At 44.1% G+C, this 23049-nt stretch overlaps 1 protein-coding gene across 2 annotated transcripts in view; it reads left to right on the top strand.

Annotated features, from left to right (window-relative positions):
- Positions 1 to 749: 749 nt before the first annotated feature.
- Positions 750 to 23049, top strand: part of PCF11 (PCF11 cleavage and polyadenylation factor subunit) — a 291051-nt gene continuing 268751 nt past the window's right edge. For both annotated transcript variants that reach the window (XM_085623232.1, XM_085623231.1), the window contains exons 1-7: positions 750 to 1134; positions 4031 to 4156; positions 5379 to 5567; positions 5964 to 6167; positions 16745 to 17874; positions 19191 to 19377; positions 19466 to 20120. In XM_085623232.1, coding sequence (XP_085479358.1) covers positions 979 to 1134; positions 4031 to 4156; positions 5379 to 5567; positions 5964 to 6167; positions 16745 to 17874; positions 19191 to 19377; positions 19466 to 20120 — 2647 coding nt within the window. In that variant the 5' untranslated portion in view covers positions 750 to 978. The remainder of the gene's footprint in view (positions 1135 to 4030; positions 4157 to 5378; positions 5568 to 5963; positions 6168 to 16744; positions 17875 to 19190; positions 19378 to 19465; positions 20121 to 23049) is intronic.

The following is a 23049-nucleotide window of genomic DNA, read 5'->3' as shown; positions in this document are numbered from 1 at the left end:
TTTAGGCTGGACCCCCTCTTAATTGTCTTGAAGACGCTGAAATGCCCTCCGCGGTCTCCTTTTGTTGACGCTCTAACGCGTCGGAAAAAAAGAATTAAAAAAAATGTTGGTTATTTACCGTGGTATGAATTTTTGTATTTATTTTAATTTTCATCTTGGGCATTACGCTGACATTGATGCTTTCCTTCTCGATGGCTGCTGTGACTTACGCTCACCTCTTATAAATTGAAACAGAAGACAGACCACCGGAAACGCCTCATGTAACAAGTCCTCAGACATCTGTATTTTGACAAGGCATCTTGGACGAGTTAATTTATTATTAAATTAAACTATTTTTAAGTTGTGTATTAAATGATTGTCTAACAAATAAAAATCTGCATATTGTAGCGTGACTAATTTTTTTTGGGTAGTATATGTACTATTCCCACTTATACTCCTATTAATGGTGCAACTTGTACCATGACTGCTTACACATTAATCCGCACATCTGTCCACATATAAATGGGACGCGCCTACAGACGGGCGTCGTACATTAGCCATACCGATGAGGAAGATCAAGGCAGCCAATAGGAAAATCGGACTCTTTTCTCTTTAGAGTTTCCTCAAAATGGGAGTGCCTAATTCCCTTCAAGCAACGTAAAGACGGCGAAAGGGGCGTTGCGGCGGAGAATCCACCAATCAGTATACATACTGTAGACAAAGGCAGGCACATACGTCACAATCATTAAAATAATTTTGCATGACGCAACGGGCGAGTGCTGTGTTTTTTTTCAACTTGTGACCGCCATCTTGTCCGGCGGTGAACGATTGGGGCCGCGGCAGAGCGGAGTGGAAGAAGGTGGCGTTTCCGACTTTGCCCCGCAATGCAGTAGGGGATAGGAACGTCCGGTTGTGCTATCCGCAGGACTGTCACTGAGGGGGCGGAGGGTCATTTAGTGGCCTTTCTAGAAGGACCGGTGCGGTCGCCGAGGGGAGAAGATGGAGGCCGAGGATGCGTGCCGGGACTACCAGTCGTCGCTGGAGGACCTGACCTTCAACAGCAAGCCGCACATCAACATGCTGACCATCCTGGCAGAAGAGAACCTGCCCTTCGCCAGGGATATCGTCGCTCTTATCGAAGCTCAGATCGCCAAGGTTTTTATATTAAAAGAATTTTATTTTACTTTGTCTAACGAGACCCCCCCCCCCTCCTGTCAATTTGGGATTTATCTGGTGGCAGGTCCACAGGGCCAAACAACATGGCGGTAGAGGAGCATGGCGCAATAGGCTCACTCCGTACGCAGTTCTGGGGTAACACTGACGGGTCCTGAGATGAGTATAGTGATACGCTCCTTTAGCCACGGAGTACTAGCCCGTCTTTCGGTGGTTCCGAACGTGGCTTTCACTCGCTAAGTAACACGGCTTGTGACTTGATTCTGGTGGCTAACTCGGCTTGTCTCCACCCCCTTCTTCTGACATCTAAGGGAAGGCGCGCCCAGCCCCCCCCCCCCCCCCCCCCCCGTGAGCTGCAGTTTTACAGTCCATCTCGTTAGCAAAAGGGTTTGGGGCCAGCAAGGTGTGATTGACACCCCTCTCTGTTGCATGTGTACTTATTTTATCTGGGTCCCTGGAAAGAATGTGGGCTCTCGTATAAGCAACTATTTAGTTTTGTTTTACGTGATGTTCCCATTTGCTTATGTTGTCTGCCCCTTACGGGCAGTTCCGTATCTCCTTCCATTTTTAAAAGGCCCAGTGGTCTTGCCCACGCGGTTAGCCGCCACCTGTTGACAATATCTTCTTACAAAATGGCAAGATCCTTCCTACTGTAGTAGGACCTCGGCGCCCACTGGCGTGAGACACTTGTCTAGGCAGTAGGTTTTTAGACATGCCTGAAAGGTGTCAACAAGTTATCTTCTAAATCGTGGGACTCTTCGAGAGGCATGGTACATGGGGTTGTACCTTTTTGCTGAGCACTCCGGTCAGAGAGCCTCTCCTTAAAGGTGTCACTACCCCGTATCTCTAACCCTCTATCCCCGACTCACTGCTGCCTCTTATTGGGTGTCATTTAGTCCTAAACTCGGGGTTTCCGGTGGTGCTGCTATCACTTACCCGTCTTGTATGCACATGCTTCTCTGTTCCTAGTGTATCTCATGAATAAATGGTTTCAAAATGTGACTGGTATTTTATCTGTTAATAAAGCCTATCAACTGCGTATTTGTCTTTTTTTATTTACTACGATGCACAGTGTGGGGGTGGTTTTCAAATCGCGTATTGCACAAAGTATTTCCACTGTTGTAATTCTAGTTTTCGTTTGTAAAGTAACTTTTACATAAAAAAATGTTGAATGTACTCTGTTCCAGCGTGTACAAAATAGGTTGTTTTTTAATCTGGCTACACTAGCGCAACTTTTGTTTCTGTAGGGAGATGGGTGGGGGGAAAGAGGTATCTAACTAGAAGCTTTTGAATGGAGACTATCTGGATGTGATGGTGTCGCCTCCTAGAATTCAGGATACATGTCAATTCGTACTGTTTATGATCTATCTGGCAATCTTGGTAGAAAGCTGAACATTGGGGGCGGAGGAGGAATACAATATTGTTTGGGCGCCACGTGGGATGTTAGTGTAGTTAGTGTGTCTATGGCTAGATAACTCGTGAGGCGTCAAGGCTGTTAACTTGCGCTCTAGCCCCATTTTTGAACGAGCAAGATAACATCAATCAAAACCTCCGATTAGAAATCAACTGAAGAATATTCGTAGCAGAAAGTGGTAATAAATTATGTACATCTTATATCCAAGTGTGCAGTTTTTATGTTTGGAAATGTGCTTTTTTGTACATCTATACTTAATTTACGTAACCTTCAGGAATTTTTTTTTTTAACCTCAACATCACAAGGAATCTTGATGTTAAGTTAACTTTTAGCTATATTCTCTTTAGTTACTATTTACTTTTATCATCGAAGTTGGTTGGGTTTTTAGAGGGAGCGCAAACAGGAGTCACTTTGCAGTTACACCTTGCATTTTGCAGAGTTACTGTTTTCCATTAGTCTGCCCTGACACGCAGTTATTTGGGGGCATTATTTTTTTTATACTTTTTACCTTAGCCGCAAAGGCGAATGTCCGCATTTTACTAAAATGCGGATGTACACGTTTATTTGGCATGTACCGCATTTAAATCTGGTCCATGCGATAAGGTGTTCAACATACCAAATAAACCATATGCATTTTGGAGTCAGGCCTTCAATGTTGTCGTTTTTAGGTGATTGTGTTAATCGCTGGGACTTTCCACAAAGTATACTTGCCCGAAGATATATGGTTAAGGATCATATTTTTATATACTGTAAAATCAAATTACTGGTGCGTATTGGCTGTAAATAATTAGAACCAAGCTATTGTGTGCTGCTGTGGCAACGGAGACCAGTGTGCCGATATCACCTCCAGACAATCAAGAGAACACTTCCCAGTGCCGAATAGCCTGTTTCCATTTTCCATCACATTTGCTTCCAGTTAGAGATTTTTTTTTATGCACGATTGCTGAAGCTGCCAAGGCTGCATGGGTCCTTGGTCACCCGGATACAGAGTTCTTGAAGATAACACTACCGTGTATTTACACTGCTAAACACCACCAATGCCTGACAGAGATTCAACATGAACGGTCTGCAGCAATTCATTGTTCTGGGATGACTGTCTGAATTAATTTTCACTTAATTCCAGCAATACACCTCTTCGGAGCCCCAGCATCCTACATTGGTTTAAAGAGTTCTATTTCCATCAGCTGTTGGGTAAATCCTTAATTTATGGAGGGGTAGGGCTACAAACCCCCCAGTATTTGGTAATGGTATTTACTGGCAGTGGTTTTAACCACTATCATAATTGTGGCTTTGAGGCAAAGTATGAGTCCTTGGACGATACTCTGTTATTGGGTGGAGAATTGCAGAATTGTTGACGGATGTCTTGGAAGTCACAGATTGTCCGTCATTCCTGTGGGGAGTCCTAATCTTATCCGTAAACGTAATGTTTTGTTTTACTAAATTTCTCAGTTTTTTATTACTCAGGCTCCTACTGCAGAGAAGCTTCCTGTCATGTATCTTATGGATTCCATTGTCAAGAACGTCGGGAGAGAATATCTTGATGCATTCTCTAAAAACCTAGTTCCTACATTTGTTAATGTATTTGAAAAGGTATATGCCATATTAAAGTTTTACTTTTAGAATTATTAAAGTTTTGTTGCAACAAATTTAAACTAGATGTAATATGTTCCGTGTATGTTTGAGTTGGTCAGCGATGTCCACAAGTCTGTTTTAGATGCTGTTTTCTTAGATGTATTTTGTGGAGCTTTGACTCCTACGTGTTTTTGGAAGGAAAACACCGGATAAGTATGCTTATTTCTGTTTGTTCTCATCAATTTGTTGATGGTTTTCCCTCAAAGAAATGTCAAAGCAATTTGCATGCCTTCTTTAAGAACAACTTGTACACCTAGTGTTTGATGTTTAGTCCACAGTTACTGTTAAGAAAGTAAACCTGGTGGCACACTGGTGTTTTGTAGGCATGCCAGAATATGAAATACTGTTCATGCAGTGAAAATTATATCCTACATGTTATGAGATAGTACCCCAACTGAGCCATTTTTGGGTGGTCGGGGAGTGGCCTGGATGAAGGGTGCATATTATTGAAGTTTTCAAGTTAACATGTCTTCAATCCAAGTGGCCTGTTAGTTGATTTGGATTTACAGGCATACGAAACGGACCCTTCCATTTTACATCAAGTTTAAAATGGTGTGCTCATGCTGAATTTGCCGGATGCTTCTATTTTTTCGTATGAGATGCATGGATTCATCAAGGAATATGGTGGGGCCGTGTGAATATTTGCAAGTATTGAGCACCCAGGATTGTTAAACTTTTCAAGGCACAGAAACACGTTTTAGCCTTTCTTTATCTTGATACACATCCTGGCAATCGTAGACCCCTGGAGGCTTGTTCTTTTGAAATGTCAAACTGTTTTTATTTAAAGCATTCTGTTCCTGAGTTGCTATTAGCATTGAGTGATCCAAAATAGTTCGCTTTTTTTTGTCTTTTTCTTTAAATAGCTAGGCAGAACTCTTGTTCTTCCTGAACTGTTATTGGGTGTGCATATAGATTAACACCGTGTTCAATAAGTTCCCGCCTCTAAATACCTGAATACGTTATGGCTTATATTAGATGTTTGACAACAAATTTTTCTAAATGTCATATCATTTACAAGCCCTCTAGTACCAAATACCTTTTAACTACACCTTTCGTGCTGTTTTATTTAAAACATTCCACAGTTTTCTTTGTTATTTCAAAGGTTACTTAAGATGGCCTTGGTTTTGTGAGCATGTGTTTGGTAAAGTATGGAGCAATATAATTCTTCTATTCTTTCCAGGTGGAGGAAAATACTAGGAAAAGCTTATTTAAGTTGCGCTCAACATGGGATGAGATTTTCCCTTCAAAGAAACTTTATGCACTTGATGTCAGAGTTAACTCCTTAGATCCTGCGTGGCCAATTAAACCTCTACCCCCAAATGTGAATACTTCTAGCATCCACGTGAATCCAAAGTTTTTGAGTAAAACGGTGAGTTTTCTGTAAAATGGGCATAAAAAGCAACTGCATTTAGTGGAAGCTTATTTTTAACAAGCTTAAGAGCTAAATTCTTTTGTTTTTTCAGCAGATTGGTTCCAGTTTTGTTGGAATATATTTTTTTTATGCAGGAAAAAAATAGGAGTTAAATTGTTTCACTGTGCTCTATGAAAGTAAATCACAAATGCAGTAGTCCTGCTGGTGAGCATCAGTATTTATACTGTGGATTATGTATATAAACTGTTTTTTTTTTTTTTGGTTTAAAAATGAATTTACAATATACACTACCCACAGGTAAAAGAGAAAATCCTACCCGAAATACATACTCAACATTTGATAACTGACCACTTATGTGGGCATACTAATTTTTTCAATTCCTTTTCCTTTTAGCCAGAGGAGCCACCCGCACCTGTTGCCCCTATTATTCCAGTTGCTGCTCCTGTTATTCCTGCTCCTTTGAATGTTCCAGAAATTCAAAAGAATTTGTCTCAGGAGCAAATGATAAGACAACAACTGCTGGCAAAACAGAAGCAGTTGCTTGAATTACAGCAGAAGAAACTAGAACTGGAGTTAGAACAGACAAAGGCACAGCTGGTGAGTAGGGTAGTTTGAGCATAACACATTTAGAGTTTAATTCAAATTTTATGTCCCCTTGCATGCCAACTGATAACTCGAATGATACTCTAGCTGTCTTTCAAGTTGGGTTATGTTTTATCATACGCATTCTAGTTCCCAAATCTTATGTTTTTTTTTGCTGCGTTGGAAGAAGCCATACATAAATTATTTGATTGTCTAGAATGATTTTTGGTATTCTTGTGTGGGATAAAAAAAATTAGCCTCTGTACAGACGTTCTAGTACAATTTTTTGCTTTGTACTTAGCCACACCAATCCTCTCAGCCTTCGGTTCCATCCTCAACTCTCCAGGTTCAGTATTGGTTTAGAACTACTCTGTACCTGCACCATTGTAGAGATTTGGCAAATGCCCAAGAGTAATTCTGAAGGTTTTCATAAGACAACATTCTGAAGGGCCATTGGGCCATTTTGTAGTGTCTTGGGAGTTTCAAAATGGTGCATGTTTTTGTATTACGCCAAAGGGGTTCTTGCCTGTAAAGGATTAATTTTGAGTCATGAACAAGAATTTGCTTGATGTGGTAAGATTTCATATTTGAAAAACTAGCAATTCATATTGAGTGCTTTTTCCAGTGTATGTGACTACCCAATGATAAACACTTAGTTCTTTGCCAAATCTTTAAGTGTTTTGGGGCACCCCCTGGCTTTATATGGAGTCTTCTGCAAATACGCAATAGCCCACACCCTTGAGCTGTTGGGAGAATCAGGGGTCCTCAGCGGAGCGCCTGTGACTCATAATGTCCCTTTTTGCTACCATGCACCCGATTCCCGCTAACGTCTTATGGACTTATTGCCTCTCCAGCTCGGTGCACGCTCCCAACGATACCATTTTTGAGTCCCCGTGGAAAGGAAAGCCAACCGCCGCTTCCAAAATGTCGAAACCTAATACATTTTAAATGAATTTGTGTCTTATTGCCCTAATCCATGGTAATTAAATTGCAACAATCCATTATTATTGGAGCTACTTTCCCTCTACTTTGCCCACCTGTTTTTTTCCATGGATATTGAAAGCACCAAGAGTAATTTAGTTTGATTCAACACCTTTATTGAAAGGAAAACAAAGTTGATGCAAAAGTTTGGTTACCCACTGGTTCACGGGGCTCTATGTTAAGTGTTCTCCATGCTCACAATGCACAACTTTCTTTGTGACCTTTGGGTGTGATGCACATTTAGTAAACATTAAATCCGTGTAGTCTAATGTACTAGAGCCGTCGTCTGCTGTGTTCCTCCCTCCTGCAATTCTCACTGTTTGTTTCTTTGAGCTTGTACTTTTATTCTGGAGTCGAGACAGTCTTTTTACATATTGTCCTTGGACCGTATTATTACCTCTAATTGAGAAGGCCATTGGGTTGGGCTACGCTTAAGTTGTAAACCAGATTGTTGTTCTTTTTCCTAGGATTGTGTATCTTGGAATAGAAACAGATTCCTCTGCTGATTGTAGTTCTGCGTTTAGTGGTTTGAGAACCCCTTTACTATGTGTGTCTGCTAGCTCCTTGCATGACTGAATGTTTGAACAACAAAAAAAGGTGGAGTGTCTAGACCACAAGTGCACTCAGTAAATGGTGTCACAAGGGAACCTACCTCTTTAACCTCAGCAGTTGTGTTCACATAGTTTTCTCAGTGAATGAAAATGCATTCTGTTTGAACTCTTGTTGGGAAGGCAAGTGCAGTAATTCTAGATAAACGCGTGCACTCCTGGAAACAATTTATAGACGCTCTTGCGTCATTTCTTCTGTCGTGCAGGCTTGAATCTGTCACAAAAAAGTTGAGAGCATTTTTAGTCTTGCCTTATTTTCTTGCTTTTCATTGGTTAGCGTGTCAGATTCACTTTCTTCTTTTTGCGTGTGTCCCTTCAATTGTGCATGGACTGATGGATTGCTTCATTTATGTCCTCCTGCTGCTCCCCTTGGATTCTGGAACTTTTTAGGTCTCCTGTGCGTTGCAGCAGAAAGCGCTGCTCGCTCTGTGAGATTTTGTGGATGAGGGGTTTTCAGGAAGGGACTCGAAGCCCCGCCCCTCATTTCCATTGGCTGGCGTCACCGTTTGTTAAACGGTGGCCTGCCATTGGAAATGAGGGTTTTTTGTTCACACCCTTTGGCCTCTGATGTGGACTTGGTCGCCTGCTTTGCTGCTGTCACAAAGCACTTTCTTATCTTAATGGGGCCACGTGTTTCTAATTAGAATCCCATGGCCCCATAAAGACGAGATCGATGTTGGTTTGTTGCTTGTTTTTTAGGGAAGCCAGGTGTTTCAGAGTGTACCGGGTAAGCACCGCGCAGGTGTTTGGAACTGCACACATTTTGGAAAGGAGAGTTTTTGAAAATGTACACGTTCAGGTGTGCAATCAGGATTTCCATTTATAACTTTGGGTCAGTGATGGACCAAGATTCTGAAAGTGAAGACTTCAGAGAGGGGGGTTACCCCTCCCCCCTCGTTTCAGGGGCCTGGGCATCTGTGACTGGTGGCTCTGGGGTGCTACAAACACAAACCCTATCTTCGGTGGAACATGCTCCTATGAAGGACGGCGTTGGGGGCGGTCCGAATACCAACTCTGTGGCACCTGGGGCTGTTCAGTCGCCAGCTTTCTCGGGGGCCTCTACTACTTCGAGGGGGCACGGGAGGCTGGCCAGGTAGTCCCCTCTGGTTGCCAGTCTTTGAACAGCAGCACAGCGCCTGCACCCCTGCGTTACTGGGACAATTCTGTGCAATTAATGATCGAGAGTATTTTGAGAATGTTTCTCGAAAGATACATATCAACTAACTGCCTTTTTAGGACACTAATATTTGTGTTATGAAGGGTCAAGAAGCGGTGTTAGGGTCAGAGCGGGCGACTTTGGAGCTTGGGCCAGGTTCGAGTCTCCGGGTCTGCTTCACATCCTGTGATTTTGGGCAACTCGCCTAATCACACCGTGCCTAAAAAATAATGTGACCGTGTGTAATGTGGCTGGTGCTCGTGCACAGTGCCCCGATATCTTTGCTTTGGGTTGAGTTTGCTTATAAAACTGCAAACAATGCACGCTGCTATGAATGTCCCACGTTCTGCAGAGGCCCTGCCGCCTCACTGCTGATTATTGGCATCCCACACTGCCCCAGCCATAGTTCGGACACCACCCAATGCTCTTCGCTGACCCGGTAGGCCTGTGTTTGACCTCTTGCCTGTCCCAGATGGCCATAAGACCTGTTTGCGGGCACATAGTGCTCATCAGCCTTATGTCAATGAGGTCTTTCACCGTGTGACTCTGGTCCTTTCACACTTCCACAAGGTCTGTATCCGGGCACCTTTTGCTAGCCGGTTCCAGTCACCGACTTCCACAATGCTTTTATGCTGGTTCCTTCTACCTCGCACGGTGACCCTGTGAGCAGGGACATCTTAAGGATTTGGGGGGGCCCGGAGCAGAATGTATTTTGGAGGGCCCTGTTGGGAATTTATAATCCAATTTAATCCCTTTCATGCCCACTTTAGCAAGGTTACAGACACTGCACAGAGCATTCATCCAAATTCTAAAGTTGTTAGATTTAATATTCGGACATTGACTTGTGTTTCAATATTGCAACACAGTAGTAGCTCACTAATATCACTGCAAATAATCTGTGACACCCTCCCTTTCTCATATGTGAGACCCTGTTTTGATCTAAAGGAAACTTTTTTTTGTAATGGATGTTGCATGCAACATAAACACAACATTTCTCTGCAAAATGTCAGTAATTGACTCACTAACATTAGAAATTAATTAAAGACGAAAAAGTATTTAAAACTATCTGTTCAAGAACTATGCAACGTCTTCAGGGCAAGACTATCTGCAGTACAGAGCTGGCTATATCGGGGGACCCCCGGATGACTGGGGCCCTGGGCCGTAGCTCCTTTGCCCATGCCTTAAAACATCTCCGCTTGCCAAGCCTCTGCCTCATGCTGTGACCCTGGGCGTTCACACCTCCACATGGCCTGTATCAGGACCCTTCTGCCGGTCCCAGCCCTCGTCGTCCACTTGGTCTGTATCAGTCAACATGTCCACAACACTTGTATATCAGTCCTTTCTGCATTTCCCGTGAGCCTTCACCCCCCCCCACAGGGCCTGTATTGCCCCTTTCTGCCTGCTTCGGTGTCTTCAGGGTTGGGCTGGCCTAGTGGGCAGCCTGGCAATGGGGGAAGGGCGGCTCTGAAAGTGTATAGGCTGTTTTTGGGCTTGTTTTAAGGTATGCTGGGCCAGATTGTACTTTTTATTTCCATGGTATTCCCGCAAACATCGCCTGCAGCAAGCACGAATGATTGCATTTTGGGTGTTTACGTTTCCCAAACTGTTCCTATGTGCAAACGTGGGCCATTTTTTCAGCTGATTCGTTAATGGGGCCACTTTTGTTTCGGTGACCGGTGTATTTTCTGTCCCAGTCCGATCCTGCGTGTCTATGACCCTACAAGACTTGAATCGGTACACCTTTTGCCTCCGACCCCCGGCCTGTTTGTATCCTCCTGTGCCATACGCCTGCATCTGTCTGTCATGGTCACCAGCGCCTGCATGGCTTGAATGCAGGCACATTCTGCATGTTCACTCTGACCCCACAATGCCTGTGTCGGAGCCCCTTATGCCTGCTTTATGCCCGCCTGGGCGTTTCTGGTGCTTTAAATGTACAGGCACCTCAGGCACGGAGTACCTGCACCCTTTTCATTTGAACGGGAGAGTGCCAGCGCTTCTCGGCACTTCTGGTGCAATGGTTTTAAAGGGAGCGTCCTGCCACTTTTCAGAAGCAGGCATGCACTCTCGGGTAGCGAGTTTATATTTCCATTTAAAGTACTCTGTGTCTCTGACCTTACAAGGCTGTATCTGGGGGCCTCTCCTGGCCTTACTGGACCCACAGTGTCGCCACTACAGTTAAAAGGGGAAACCCCACTCTTAACAGACACGTGTGTACGAGTGATGTGCTCGGACAGTTATGGGGCGCTGCCCTCCTTTGAGTGCACACAGTCGGCGTACCTCTGAACGTCTCCCGTTGGTTGTGGGAGAGCCTCCCTTCTGAGAAGACAAGTGCCCGTTGGGTCCACCCTGGGTGCAGAAGCTCTAATATAGCAACAGCGCACAGGCCGCGCATAGGGGCGTGGCCTCCATTGGTGCAGCACTTGCAGTGGCCCCTGTCCCGAGAGGTCTGAGGGGCCCACTAATCCCCGACTGCGGCTGTATTTCACAGTTGAGACAGCGGCCAGGGGCCTATTTCCTTCCTTGCACTAGGGCCCGAAACACCTCCGCCATGCCACTGGCCGTGAACACTTAAATCAAGGTCGAATTGCACTGGCAGGGTACAGGGGGCGGTGGGTGTGAACAGTGGTGTACCTCCTAGTTAGGCTTTTTCTTAAATTCCCGAGCGCAATCTTTTCAGTACTTTTCCAGTAGTGATGGAGAAAGGACTGTGCTCCACTATTGCACGCGAGGCTAACTGCATTTTGAGGATTATTAACATATTTTTTCTTGAGGAAATGGATTACATTTCCTGCCTCTGTGGAACCGCTATTATTTCCCGTGAATGTGGGACGCACCTTTTCTGACTCGTGTTCGATTACTGATAAATATAAGATTCTGTGAGAGTCCTGGAGAAACGAGCCATCCAGATATACACATCTCCCAGAGCTGCACACGTAAATACACTACTAACGCTAACGGATCCAGAAAGCAGTATCGCAGACACGTTCGGCTGCACACTAGTACATCAAACTACATGGCAAAAAAAAGCACGCACACCGAAAAGAGACACAGGCAAAATACACACTAAGAGAGGTGCCCGCACACATATCAGAAACATGCATACAAAACGTTCCCCAAAATATACAGGCACACACACATAGGTGAAAGCATATATTACCACACCAGACACACCAAAAACTAATATCCAGAAACAGACTTGCTCATATACTGATGTACACATACACTCCTGATGGATGCATAATTAAATATAGAGGCACTACAGGTGCACACATACAAACATCCAAATAAATGCACAGGCAAAGATGATCATTCTTCCACCAAATATATGCAGACATGGCTGCCAATGGCACCAGGGCCCACGTGCAAGAGGTGCCCACGGTACTTCAATTGTGGCTGCCTTTTAGTACCCTGCTATACCACTGCTCGCTTGTAGAGGCGTCCTGCTATACCACTGCTCGCTTGTAGAGGCGTCCTGCTATACCACTGCTCGCTTGTAGAGGCGTCCTGCTATACCACTGCTCGCTTGTAGAGGCGTCCTGCTATACCACTGCTCGCTTGTAGAGGCGCCCTTCTATACCACTGCTCGCTTGTAGAGGTGTCCTGCTATACCACTGCTCGCTTGTAGAGGCGTCCTTCTATACCACTGCTCGCTTGTAGAGGCGTCCTATACCACTGCTCGCTTGTAGAGGCGTCCTGCTATACCACTGCTCGCTTGTAGAGGCGTCCTGCTATACCACTGCTCGCTTGTAGAGGCGTCCTGCTATACCACTGCTCGCTTGTAGAGGCGCCCTGCTATACCACTGCTCGCTTGTAGAGGCGCCCTGCTATACCACTGCACGCTTGTAGAGGCGCCCTGCTATACCACTGCACGCTTGTAGAGGCGCCCTGCTATACCACTGCACGCTTGTAGAGGCGCCCTGCTATACCACTGCACGCTTGTAGAGGCGCCCTTCTATACCACTGCTCGCTTGTAGAGACGCTCATATAAACACATACACAATAAACCCTCCAAATAAATAAACAGCTGTTGTGAAAACACATTCTATTATCCCCTTCACTGCGGCGCGAATTCCGCCGCAGCGCTGGGGGGGTTTGGAGGCTTGACGGCGCCGCTGTGCTCATGACGGAACCATGCCGTCATGAGTCACGGGTGAGCTGTGCTCATGACGGCGTGGTTCCGTCATGACTCCACCCACTGCGCTAATCGCCCGCACAGGCAGGGAATTAGCGCCGCGTGGGAGGAGCGGCCGCAGCATGACGGAACCACTCCGTCATGAGCACATGGCGCCCGTGGCTCATGGCGGAGTGGTTCTGTCATGAGCGGGGAAGGGGTTAAGCTATCTTCTACTCAGTATATGTGTGAAGAGAAATGATTATATGCAGTCTATGTATTATTTATAAAAGGAAGTGTGTCAAAGCCTATCGCACTATGATGCATGTACGCCCTGTGTGCAGCTGGAAGGCAATCATTTCATTCTGATATTAAGCTTTATACTGTATTGGGTTCACTGACAACCTCTCTGGAAGTACATTCCACATTTTAGCAAGAGAAGTCAAATTTTCTAACCTGGAAAGGGACGCAGGGGTTTGTTTGTGGAATAGAGTCAGTATTTGTGGATATACACACTATCTTCCTTCCTAGGCCGTTCAGGTGCTTCCTTAGAGGAAAAGTTACCGACACTTGTTTCTGCTTAAACTAATTCATTGTTTTTACATGACTGTATCACATTGATTTGTAATAGTCCAAAATGTATACATACTAGATCGAAATGTGCATGTTTTAGCTCAATGCCCATTGATCGCTTTTCTAGCGTGAGCCCTGGTCAGTTGAAATGATAATTGCCTTTGCTTTCTTTACTTTTTTGCCAATTATTTTTTTTAAACACTGTTTCGACTTGGTCTTCCCTGCCTGTTGTATTGAATTTTTAATAGTTGTTGCACTATGGCGCAGTAGCAGGTGGTGTGCGGGCGGAGTGACTGGGCAGGAGTAGACAACGAAGAAAACATGAAAAAAGGGGGGAAAATAAGTTTAGCCCCTTCTGCCCTGAGTACTCGCTGCAGCACAGGCTCCCAGACTACCCTGCAGCCAATCCTGATGATGCTCTCATGCTACTGACAGCATGAAAGCAGTATCGGGATTGGCCTGAGCACCCTTAATTTGCACTCCCGGAGAGACTGGGAGTCTGTGCTTGCTGTCTACAACCCAGGAACACAGCTCGAGTTGGAGACAGCTCAATGCACATGTTGGTTTGGCCGTCCTGAGATGACTGGCCAAACGGACATGCACACTGATAGCGGTGCCCACCACTCTCCGTCAAGATTGCCCCAGTGATGGCCCCGCCCCCAAAACTCTGCCCAGTCTGTAGAACTTGAACAAGCATTTTCAATGCAATAGGTCTCGCATTTGCGAGAGTTTTAGCTACTAGCATTGCAAATGACCTTGGCTTTTATTTGTTTTAAAAACCAAAACATAAATAAAATACATTGTAATTTACAATGCGAATAGCTCAAACTCGCGTAAATGCGAGACCTATTGCATTGCAAATGCTTGTTCATTCTTTCTCCAGACTCGAGAATCGGGTCGTTTTAATATTTCTCATTTTACTACTGTTTTTGCTCTCTAACTGCTTTTGGCATCATACACCTGTCCTTTAAAGTGCTTTCTGCGAGTTTATAGTCCGGGTGTGTGGTGTTGTGGCTTCTATAGCCAGCACATGGCTAACATTCGGTGGCGTAGGCTGACCACTCTACTCAAAATCAGCAGATATTATGTTGGGAAAAGTGAATGCCTTACAGCTGCTCCAAGAGGGCCAGTGTGTCCGAAAGTCAGCTAGCTCTTTTCTTGGGTAATTTATAGGGGAGTAGAGATTACTTATACATCAAACACTCTTAACTTTGCCAGCAGCCGTTTGGGAGCGCTAGCACGCTTTGTTTTGCATTTGAATTGCAGTAATTCTTGTCCTGTTTAGTCATGCATCAATATGACTTGTGAGTAATGCACTCCGATACACTCCTGTGTTGTTGCCAGATAAATAGCACTTGAGCTTGCTAGTCTTGCTCATCCAGTCTGTAGCTGTTTTTCAGGGCTTCAACACACCTTGACACCCGAGCCTTTGCAGTTGAATGTGCAACACTTTTCCTGATCTTCTTTTAGTGTTTACAGCTCGGAGCTGAAATTCTGGGCCGAACGTATGCAAGTTACATCCGCAGAAAAGCATTCACTGGCCTGTGCAACATGGCTAAATCAAACATGGGCAAAGTCAATAGATCCAGCTTAAGCAAAACCTAATGGCTTTGCTAATGCGTGTTGACATTTGCAAGCTTTTAGTTAACGTGCCACTTAATGGAGTAGATCTGTCTGATCCGAAGCACATCACTTCATCCACCTTCGTTGCAGGTTAAAAGAAAACTACTTCATAATGTTGGAAGCTCTTTTTGTAAAACTCCACAGGCTCCTAATCGTAGGCAAGGCCTCAGACTTATTGACCAGGCTATATTTAAATATTACCCACTTTTGAATTTTGTAGTCCCAAAAAATGGTTGTAATTGAAATTGTTGTACAAACTGTCCCTGACCAAACCTTTCAATGTGTTTGTTAATAAAGAAATCTACTGGGTCTTTGCCTTCATTTAAAACTTTGATTCTTTGTATAGTAAGTTATAACAGGGCCTTCTGTGTAAAGTTTTAAAGCAAGCTTTTACATAACGTAGAAGGTACATAAGCACTCTAAAAATTGTGTATCTAGAAGCATTTCTAGTTTCTAAGGCAGAGCAAACGGTTCCCATATTTAGCAGCATGCAGCCCTTTGCGTCTACTAATTTTTTTGATATTTTCAATAAATGTAGTCAAATGTAAAAAAAAAATCAAGCTGTTTAACAACGCTTAATTGGTTACATTGTTTAATGTAGTCGCAGATTGCTTAAAAAGTCAACAGCCTTTCATGTGTTTTGTACAGAAAGTTTTAGATCGTATTCATCACGTAGTCCATGGGAATTCAGTTTGGGTTATCGGTACTGTATTTTTTCAAGATGTCTCTGCATGATAACTTGTATGTAATAAGCTATTTATATAGTGTGAACCTAGCCAAAAAGAGGTGGAATCCTGCACAGGGTCAAAGGCAAAGATGCGGAAAACTTGATGGGAGTGATAGCTGGTTTTGAAGAGTGACAGATGAACGTTATGGCAGTGTGAAGTGTGTCTGTAGCCGTTTCCTAAATTGGTGCAGGGTTGGTTCGGTTCTAATGTATATGGGAATGACGTTCCCGAATCTGGGTGGCTAGATGGAGAAGTCCTGTTGCCTTCTTGAATTTTTTTTGCACTGCTCCATCTCCAGCCTGGTGCCGAGAGCCACTGGAGATGTCGGCCACATATGTAGGGGTGCCAGATGCAATGGCTTTAGATGAAGCTGCTAGTTTAAAAGTTGGTGTAGGTCCTCAAGGAGCGCATCTAGAGTTCCATCAGGGGTGGGAGCGATTTGACCATATTTCTACAGGCCAGTGATGTGTCCCGCAGGAAGGATGCTTTTAAGAGGAGCCAGTATGAAGTCTGGGTGGTTGTGGACCAGGGCTGTCCCACTGTCCAGATGGGAAAGTACGAGGGTCTGAACTGCAGTTATGAAGTGGAGTCACTTCCTTGTCTTTGTTTTAAAAAAAAAAAGCTCGATATTCTTAACTAGGTTTTAGGAGTACAAGCTTGTGTCCCTGCAGCTATGGGAATTCCCCCTTCTTACCCCCAACAACAAACCTAATTTGTCTCCGCAAACCTTGGCGTGCAAATGTTGATTATAATTTTATTATTCCCTTACCTACTAGTGTGGTAATTGCTTTTTTTTCTCTTTTCTCTTTTAGGCTGTTTCACTTGGTGCCCAACAAGGAGTAAGCAATGTCAGTTCTGCTTCAACGCCTACTAAAGCACAACTTGGGTCACAGTCTGCTTTACACACAACTGTGAAAACTCCACACATGGCATCAAAAGCCCCTCATATCCAAACAAAATCACCACATGCAGTAACAAAAGTAACCACGCAGTTTACTGCACACCCAGAAAAAAATATACCATTGTTGCTATCTGAGCCTCAGGAAGACAAAGGAATTGGTAATGACCCTCGCCTTAGCAAAATAAGTCCACATTCATTGCATACTAAAGATCCAGGCCATAAGAAGGACGTCCACGTGGAGAGCAAAACCAGCAAGAATACATCAGCAGAAAAAAGTAACTCCACAAAGCAAGACAAAGGAAAAGTTGATAAAATACCAAAACGGGAGATGGCCACAAATGAAACCAAATCAAAATCTCTCTCCCCCCAGAAAAGTAAGTCGTCCCACCCAAAGGATTCTAAAATCCAAGAAGGTGAGACCACAAAGGGAGTTGAAATTAGCAAAAGAGATCCAAGATTACGAAAGCATTCGCAAGGTGGTAAAGAAGATGACAAAGAGCGGAGGAAAAGCCTAGATAAAAAGGAAGAGCACAGTAAATCCTCTGACCATAGATCTGTAGGAGGTAGGACTAAGGTTAATGGCATTGTTCAGAAACATGATGCGAACATTGAGGACCTTGAAAAATCGTCTGGAAAGATGTTAAGATCAAGTACTCGAAAAAGAACACGATCCCGTTCTCCTAAGTCACGGTCACCAATTTCACATTCTCCCAAAAGGAGAGACCGAAGATCTCCTAAAAGACGTCCAAGAAGCATTTCCCCACCTCAGAGTAAAGCAGGAAAGTTACGACATTCAGGGCAAAAAACCTTTCATGTCGAAGAATTCTCTGCCAGTACCAGAGAGGACAGAAATTCTGGAAAAAGAAGCCTTAAACAAGATTCAAGAGATTCTAGGAGGTTAAAAAAACCTCATGAGGAAAGGCAAGAAACTGTTCATCAGCACTCTGCAAGGTCCACATCTGAACCTAAAGAAAATTTGGAAAATTGGCAAGGTTCCAAGCCCAGCAAAAGGTGGAAGTCTGGTTGGGAAGAAAGTAAAAAGTAAGTTTTAGCTGAATAATAGCATTACAATATTAAGATTGAACATGTACCATCTGCTCCCCCTCTTTTCAAATGGAATGTAGTCTGTCAATGATGAGAAATATTGGGCCTGCATATGACAATAGATTTTCAAACGATTGATATTTGCTATTGAAGGTTGAGGGAGCTGAGTCTAACTACTCTGTCCCCACATATTTGGAAAATGATAGGGATGGTTTAAGGATCATAAATTGCGAGAACAGCTGCCTTCCCCAGGTAGAATAAAAATTAGCCTTGCTAGCTGATATTGTTTGAAGTTAAGTTTGGCAACATTTTTCAATGAATTGTAGAAAGTAGAACAAAATGCAGGCTGAGTGACTGGTGGATCTAGCACAGCATGTTGAGTCTTCTCTGCTAGATGCTCTAGACTTGGCACGTGGCTGTAGAGCAGAATGGTCAGAGGAAACTATATGGGTCTTTGAGCCTCTCCATGGAAGAATAACCTTTCTGTTAGAGGGAAAGTAATCTGCAAGTTACTTTTTTACTCTTAAGTGGATAGCATATACTGTTTCTCCCTGTAGGGATACCTTCTGCTTGAGAGTTGGACGATTGCATTGACAACATTCATGTTTTCTGTCATTCATCATCACTGAATCAAATCATTATGAAGGTTATGTGCTTTGGAAAGTAGAAACAAAAAACTGCTTGCAGTGCTAGTTGCTTTTCACTGGCATGTTTACAATGTTACTGTATTTTCTACCGCCTTCCCTTTTGGAGAAAAGACTGAAATCTTTCATGGATCTCCAGGTAGGTCGTTGAGGATATTTGTTACATTTCACAGCTCTTTTGCCCCCATGTACACTCAGACACATTTTTTCCCCTCTATAATGTAAAGAAGAATCCGGTGCCAGAAAAAGAACACTTCCTACCAAGGGATTCCCCTACTCCCCTTGACTGTTATTAACATAGGTCTAAGAAAAGCACCACAGTTGTCGGTAAACACCTTACTGCACAGCGCTTATCTGCAGAGACGGACCTTCTCTTCGAAAATCAGATGGGTATGCTTCTGAATGCCGTCAAGGGAAGGCCATAAAAGGTATTGTAGCCCACCCATCCGTGAGCTCACTCTTTTTCTACATGCATCAGGTTTGATGCTTATTGGTGCGGAACCGCCTGTCATAGAATTAATGGGGGACACCAGATGAGCCCTTTATTTCTTTGGTAGATATGGTCTAGTTTTAAAATGCATTGCTTTCTCTCACGGGCAATTCGTTTCTACCAGGGTGCTGTCAATTTTTTTGTTATTTCTTTTGCATACTAAATATATTTCTTTTCAGCTTGCCAACTGACGACCATCAGAGTATTGGAAAAATTTCTCATCCAAGGCGTAGGGATAGCTGGCAGAGTGATAAAACAATAGTGTCCCCTCGGACTCCAAAACCGCAGCATCGTTTAAGTGTGGATGCTAATTTGCAGATTCCCAAAGAGTTAACTTCTGCAAGTAAAGGAGAGCTACTTAAAAAGGTAATTTTGCCTCTTCAGTTGAAAAAGATTGTTGTAAAATAGTTTCTATTTTTCTGAATCTCATGCTAATAGTTTTGTTCCTATATAGGCAAATGACCGTCTGGCTTCTGGTGAGATAACGCAGGATGAGTTCCTTGTTGTTGCACATAAGATTCGTCAGCTCTTCCAGTACCAAGAAGAAAAACAAAGGTATGGTGCTTGGGATAGTCCCACAGAAGACAAAGGTGGTATTAAAAAGGATTCTATATTGTCCTGTGCCGAATCAACTTATTATAAACATAAGGCACAGTTAAAAAGAACTCAAGTTCATCATTTGTCAAGATCTGATCTTACACCAACTGACTTATTTGACCGTACCCATGAGGATATCGTAATTCATGGTAGAGAAAGCAATGACAAACATAAGCACAGTGGAAGATTTGGGGGCTCGTTTGATAGACAGGAGAAACTTGTTGAAAAATCAAGAAGGCTGTCTCCTGCTTCAAGTACTCGACCTTATAGAGATAATCTTTCGCCATTGGAGGGCAGACGCAGAATTGATGAGCAAAGTGATGTCAACAAAGGGACAAGAAGTTCTAAAAATTATGAACAAAAGCTAGCTTTTGATACCTGGGCTGATTCTGTTGAATTCAGAAGTTCGCCTAGACAGGGAAGGAGTCTGCAAGAATTTCCAACCCCAGAGAGAGATGTGGCGGCATTTCGAGACTATGATCCTAAAGAGAGGATGGAGATTGGGCACACTGGTATGTATTGTTAATGTATTTCCATAAGTGTGAATGAATGTCACATTAAAAAAGTAACCAGTATTTTACGGGCTGCTTACATTTTTCTCATTTATCACTGTTAAATCTTATTAATTTGACCTATGTTGTTGACGTAAGCCAAAATAAAATGCATATATAATTTAGTTTTGTGAGCTGGGTGGAAAGTCTTAAATGCAGTATATGCACGAGAACATTTCTACTAAGCAGAGAATCTCTAAGCTGATAAGTTTGAAGACCATTACTGGAATTGTGTGGTATAATTCTAAGTTGAAACTGAATATATTTTAGAAGCATGTTGAGTGAAGGAATGGACTTTGCTGAGTCCTAAAATTTCACATAGTTTTATAAATGCATCTGAGTCATGGTAAGAGCGATACAATTTTTTTTTTTTTTATAGCAACTAGATATCAATAGGGTATTTCAGCAATTCAGTTTGGCTGGCATCAGGCAGTTATAGAAAACCTTGTGGATTACATTAGAAAACCGAAAATTTCAGCATGGTAGTGTTGGGAACTCTACCTGCTTCTTGATAGGTCGGTCTGGATTCTAGAAATTTCAGTGGGCAACTTTGGCTTATAATTAGGGCTCCCGGTTTTCCGTATTTACGGATTTATACATATAAATACAGACGGAAATCGATATTGCCTTTGTCTGCATTTATATTTATAAACGGTAAAATACGAGTAAATGTTGCCGCGCTAGTCTCCCGCCTCCCGATTCCTGCAAGCAAAAACCAGATGCCTCTGCGTTTCAGGTGACAGGGCAGTATTGTGTAACGTGCTAATTCTTCCAGCAATAGTCGGAGTGGCGATGCAGGGGCTCTAGAAGGGGTGAACAACCAACAACCAACAAAGCCCCATTAACAAGCGAATGGTCTTTTAAAGACCTGTGAAATGCTCGGGGCGGCTGTGTGTAAGCTGTTTCAGCCCGGGCTGCCACAAACGTGGGGGGGGGGGGGGGGGGGGGGGGGAGGTACGCACTGCCAGGCCAGTGCACAACTCTTGCATCACCCTCTCTCTGCCATTGCGCGCCATGCTTCTGAAAGGTAAGAAAACAAAGTGCATTTGCGTTTCAAATGTCCAGTCCTGCCCCTGCCGCCCCCTTTGCATAGGCTCTTCTCCTTTCCTTCTGGGCATGGGCGTAGGAAGTGTGGGGGACGAGACCCAGAAAAAGAGCAAGGAAGAACAGGAGCTGTATCTGTACAAAAAGAAGGAGGGAGGGGGGACCGGGAGCTAGTTATGGTCCAGTGTCTGTGCTCCGAGTTATATCTATAGTATTCAAATGGAGACACTGTTCCTAGAGAGACAAAGGGAGAAAAGAAGCGAAAAAGTCTAGGCTAATATTAGGCCCAACTATCTAAGGATAGGGGGGGCATTCCTTAGTTTCTCATGTTGCCCTCACACACCCCGAAGGATGTCATGCTTCATTATTGGGCGTTTGCTCCTCGTCGGACCGGCGCTGCAATGCCCTACGGGTCCCCCGAAGGGTCACTTTAGCGGAGATCTTTTTGAGAAAACGCCGTTTGGTGCATGCGGGTGTGTGGTTTGGGTCCTCATAAAAAAAAAGAGCTGTGTGGTGGTGGAGTGTGTTAGTGAAGTGGTATCCTAAAAATGTCTAAGGGTTACTGAGATAAAGTTTAATGTGAATAGCACCCTTGACATAATAAAAGACCCGTAGGTCGGGTGTTACCTTATCGAAATTAATGTATCTATGGGTAACTTGTGTGTGGTCAAGCGGTCGACATGTTTCGCGCCCCAACGGTCCAAAAAGGATCCCTGGCGCTTCTTCAGGACCAAAAAAAAAAAAAAAAAAAACGTGAAAGTGAATGTGCTCTAAGGGATACTACCCTCAGTTTACTATCCGGGCGAACACTCCGAAGTAGCACTGCTCTCTGTGTGAGAGTCAGGTCGCACCAGGATAGACAGCCTAGGAGAACAAATGTGAGGGCAACATGAGAAACTAAGGAATGCCCCCCCTATCCTTAGATAGTTGGGCCTAATATTAGCCTAGACTTTTTCGCTTCTTTTCTCCCTTTGTCTCTCTAGGAACAGTGTCTCCATTTGAATACTATAGAACAGGAGCTGTAACCGAGCATGTAGAAGAGCACACAGTGAGACCGTGCAAGAGAGTGCAGGGATTGAGCAGAGTCCAGACAGAGCCTGTAACACTCCCAGTGAAAGAGCGTGAGAGAGCATGTGAAGAACACAGACAGGCAAAGCCTTTAAACACCTGTAAGAGCCTGTAAAGTCTCTGTGAAAGTGTGAGAGAGGGCATGTAAACACAACCAGGCAATGCTTTTAAAAACATGTAAGAGCATGTAACAGGCCCTGTGAACGAGGGTTAGAGAGCATGTGAAGAACACAGACAGGCAATGCCTTTAAAAACTTGTAAGAGCCTCTAAATTGTCGGTGAACGAGCGTGAGAGGGCATGTGAACACAGCCAGGCAATGCTTTTAAAAACCTGTAAGAGTCTGTATCCGGCCCTGTGAAAGAGCGTGAGAGGGCATGCGACCACAGCCAGGCAATGCCTTTAAAAACCTGTCAGAGCCATGGGCGTAGGAAGTGTGGGGGACGCGGGGATATATCCCCCCCCCCCCCCAGATTTTGGAGTGGGGGGGACACGGGGGACCAGGGTGGGGGGACGAGGGGACAAAGGAATTTCCCCTCTCCCTTCTGTTATCGCAGGGCCATTAGCACGCGAAAGCGCTACCTAATGTCCCTGCACTTGACCTGCCCGGAGTCAGAGGCCCCGCCCTCTGCCTTTTGTTATGCTGCAGGAAGGCTCATCCGTTCTGGGAAGGGCAGAGAACGGATTAAAAATAAACGCTGTCTCTTTTCCTTCATGGAAAGGACCGTGTCCACTCCTCCTGATCTGCCTCTGGCGGCTGCCCTCCTCTCTTTATTCCTC

The sequence above is a fragment of the Triturus cristatus genome, chromosome 8 (genome assembly GCF_964204655.1).
Source record: "Triturus cristatus chromosome 8, aTriCri1.1, whole genome shotgun sequence".
NCBI classification, from domain to species: Eukaryota; Metazoa; Chordata; class Amphibia; order Caudata; family Salamandridae; genus Triturus; species Triturus cristatus.
Note: the sequence above shows the minus strand (reverse complement) of the source record. Positions and strands in the feature narration are given on the sequence as shown.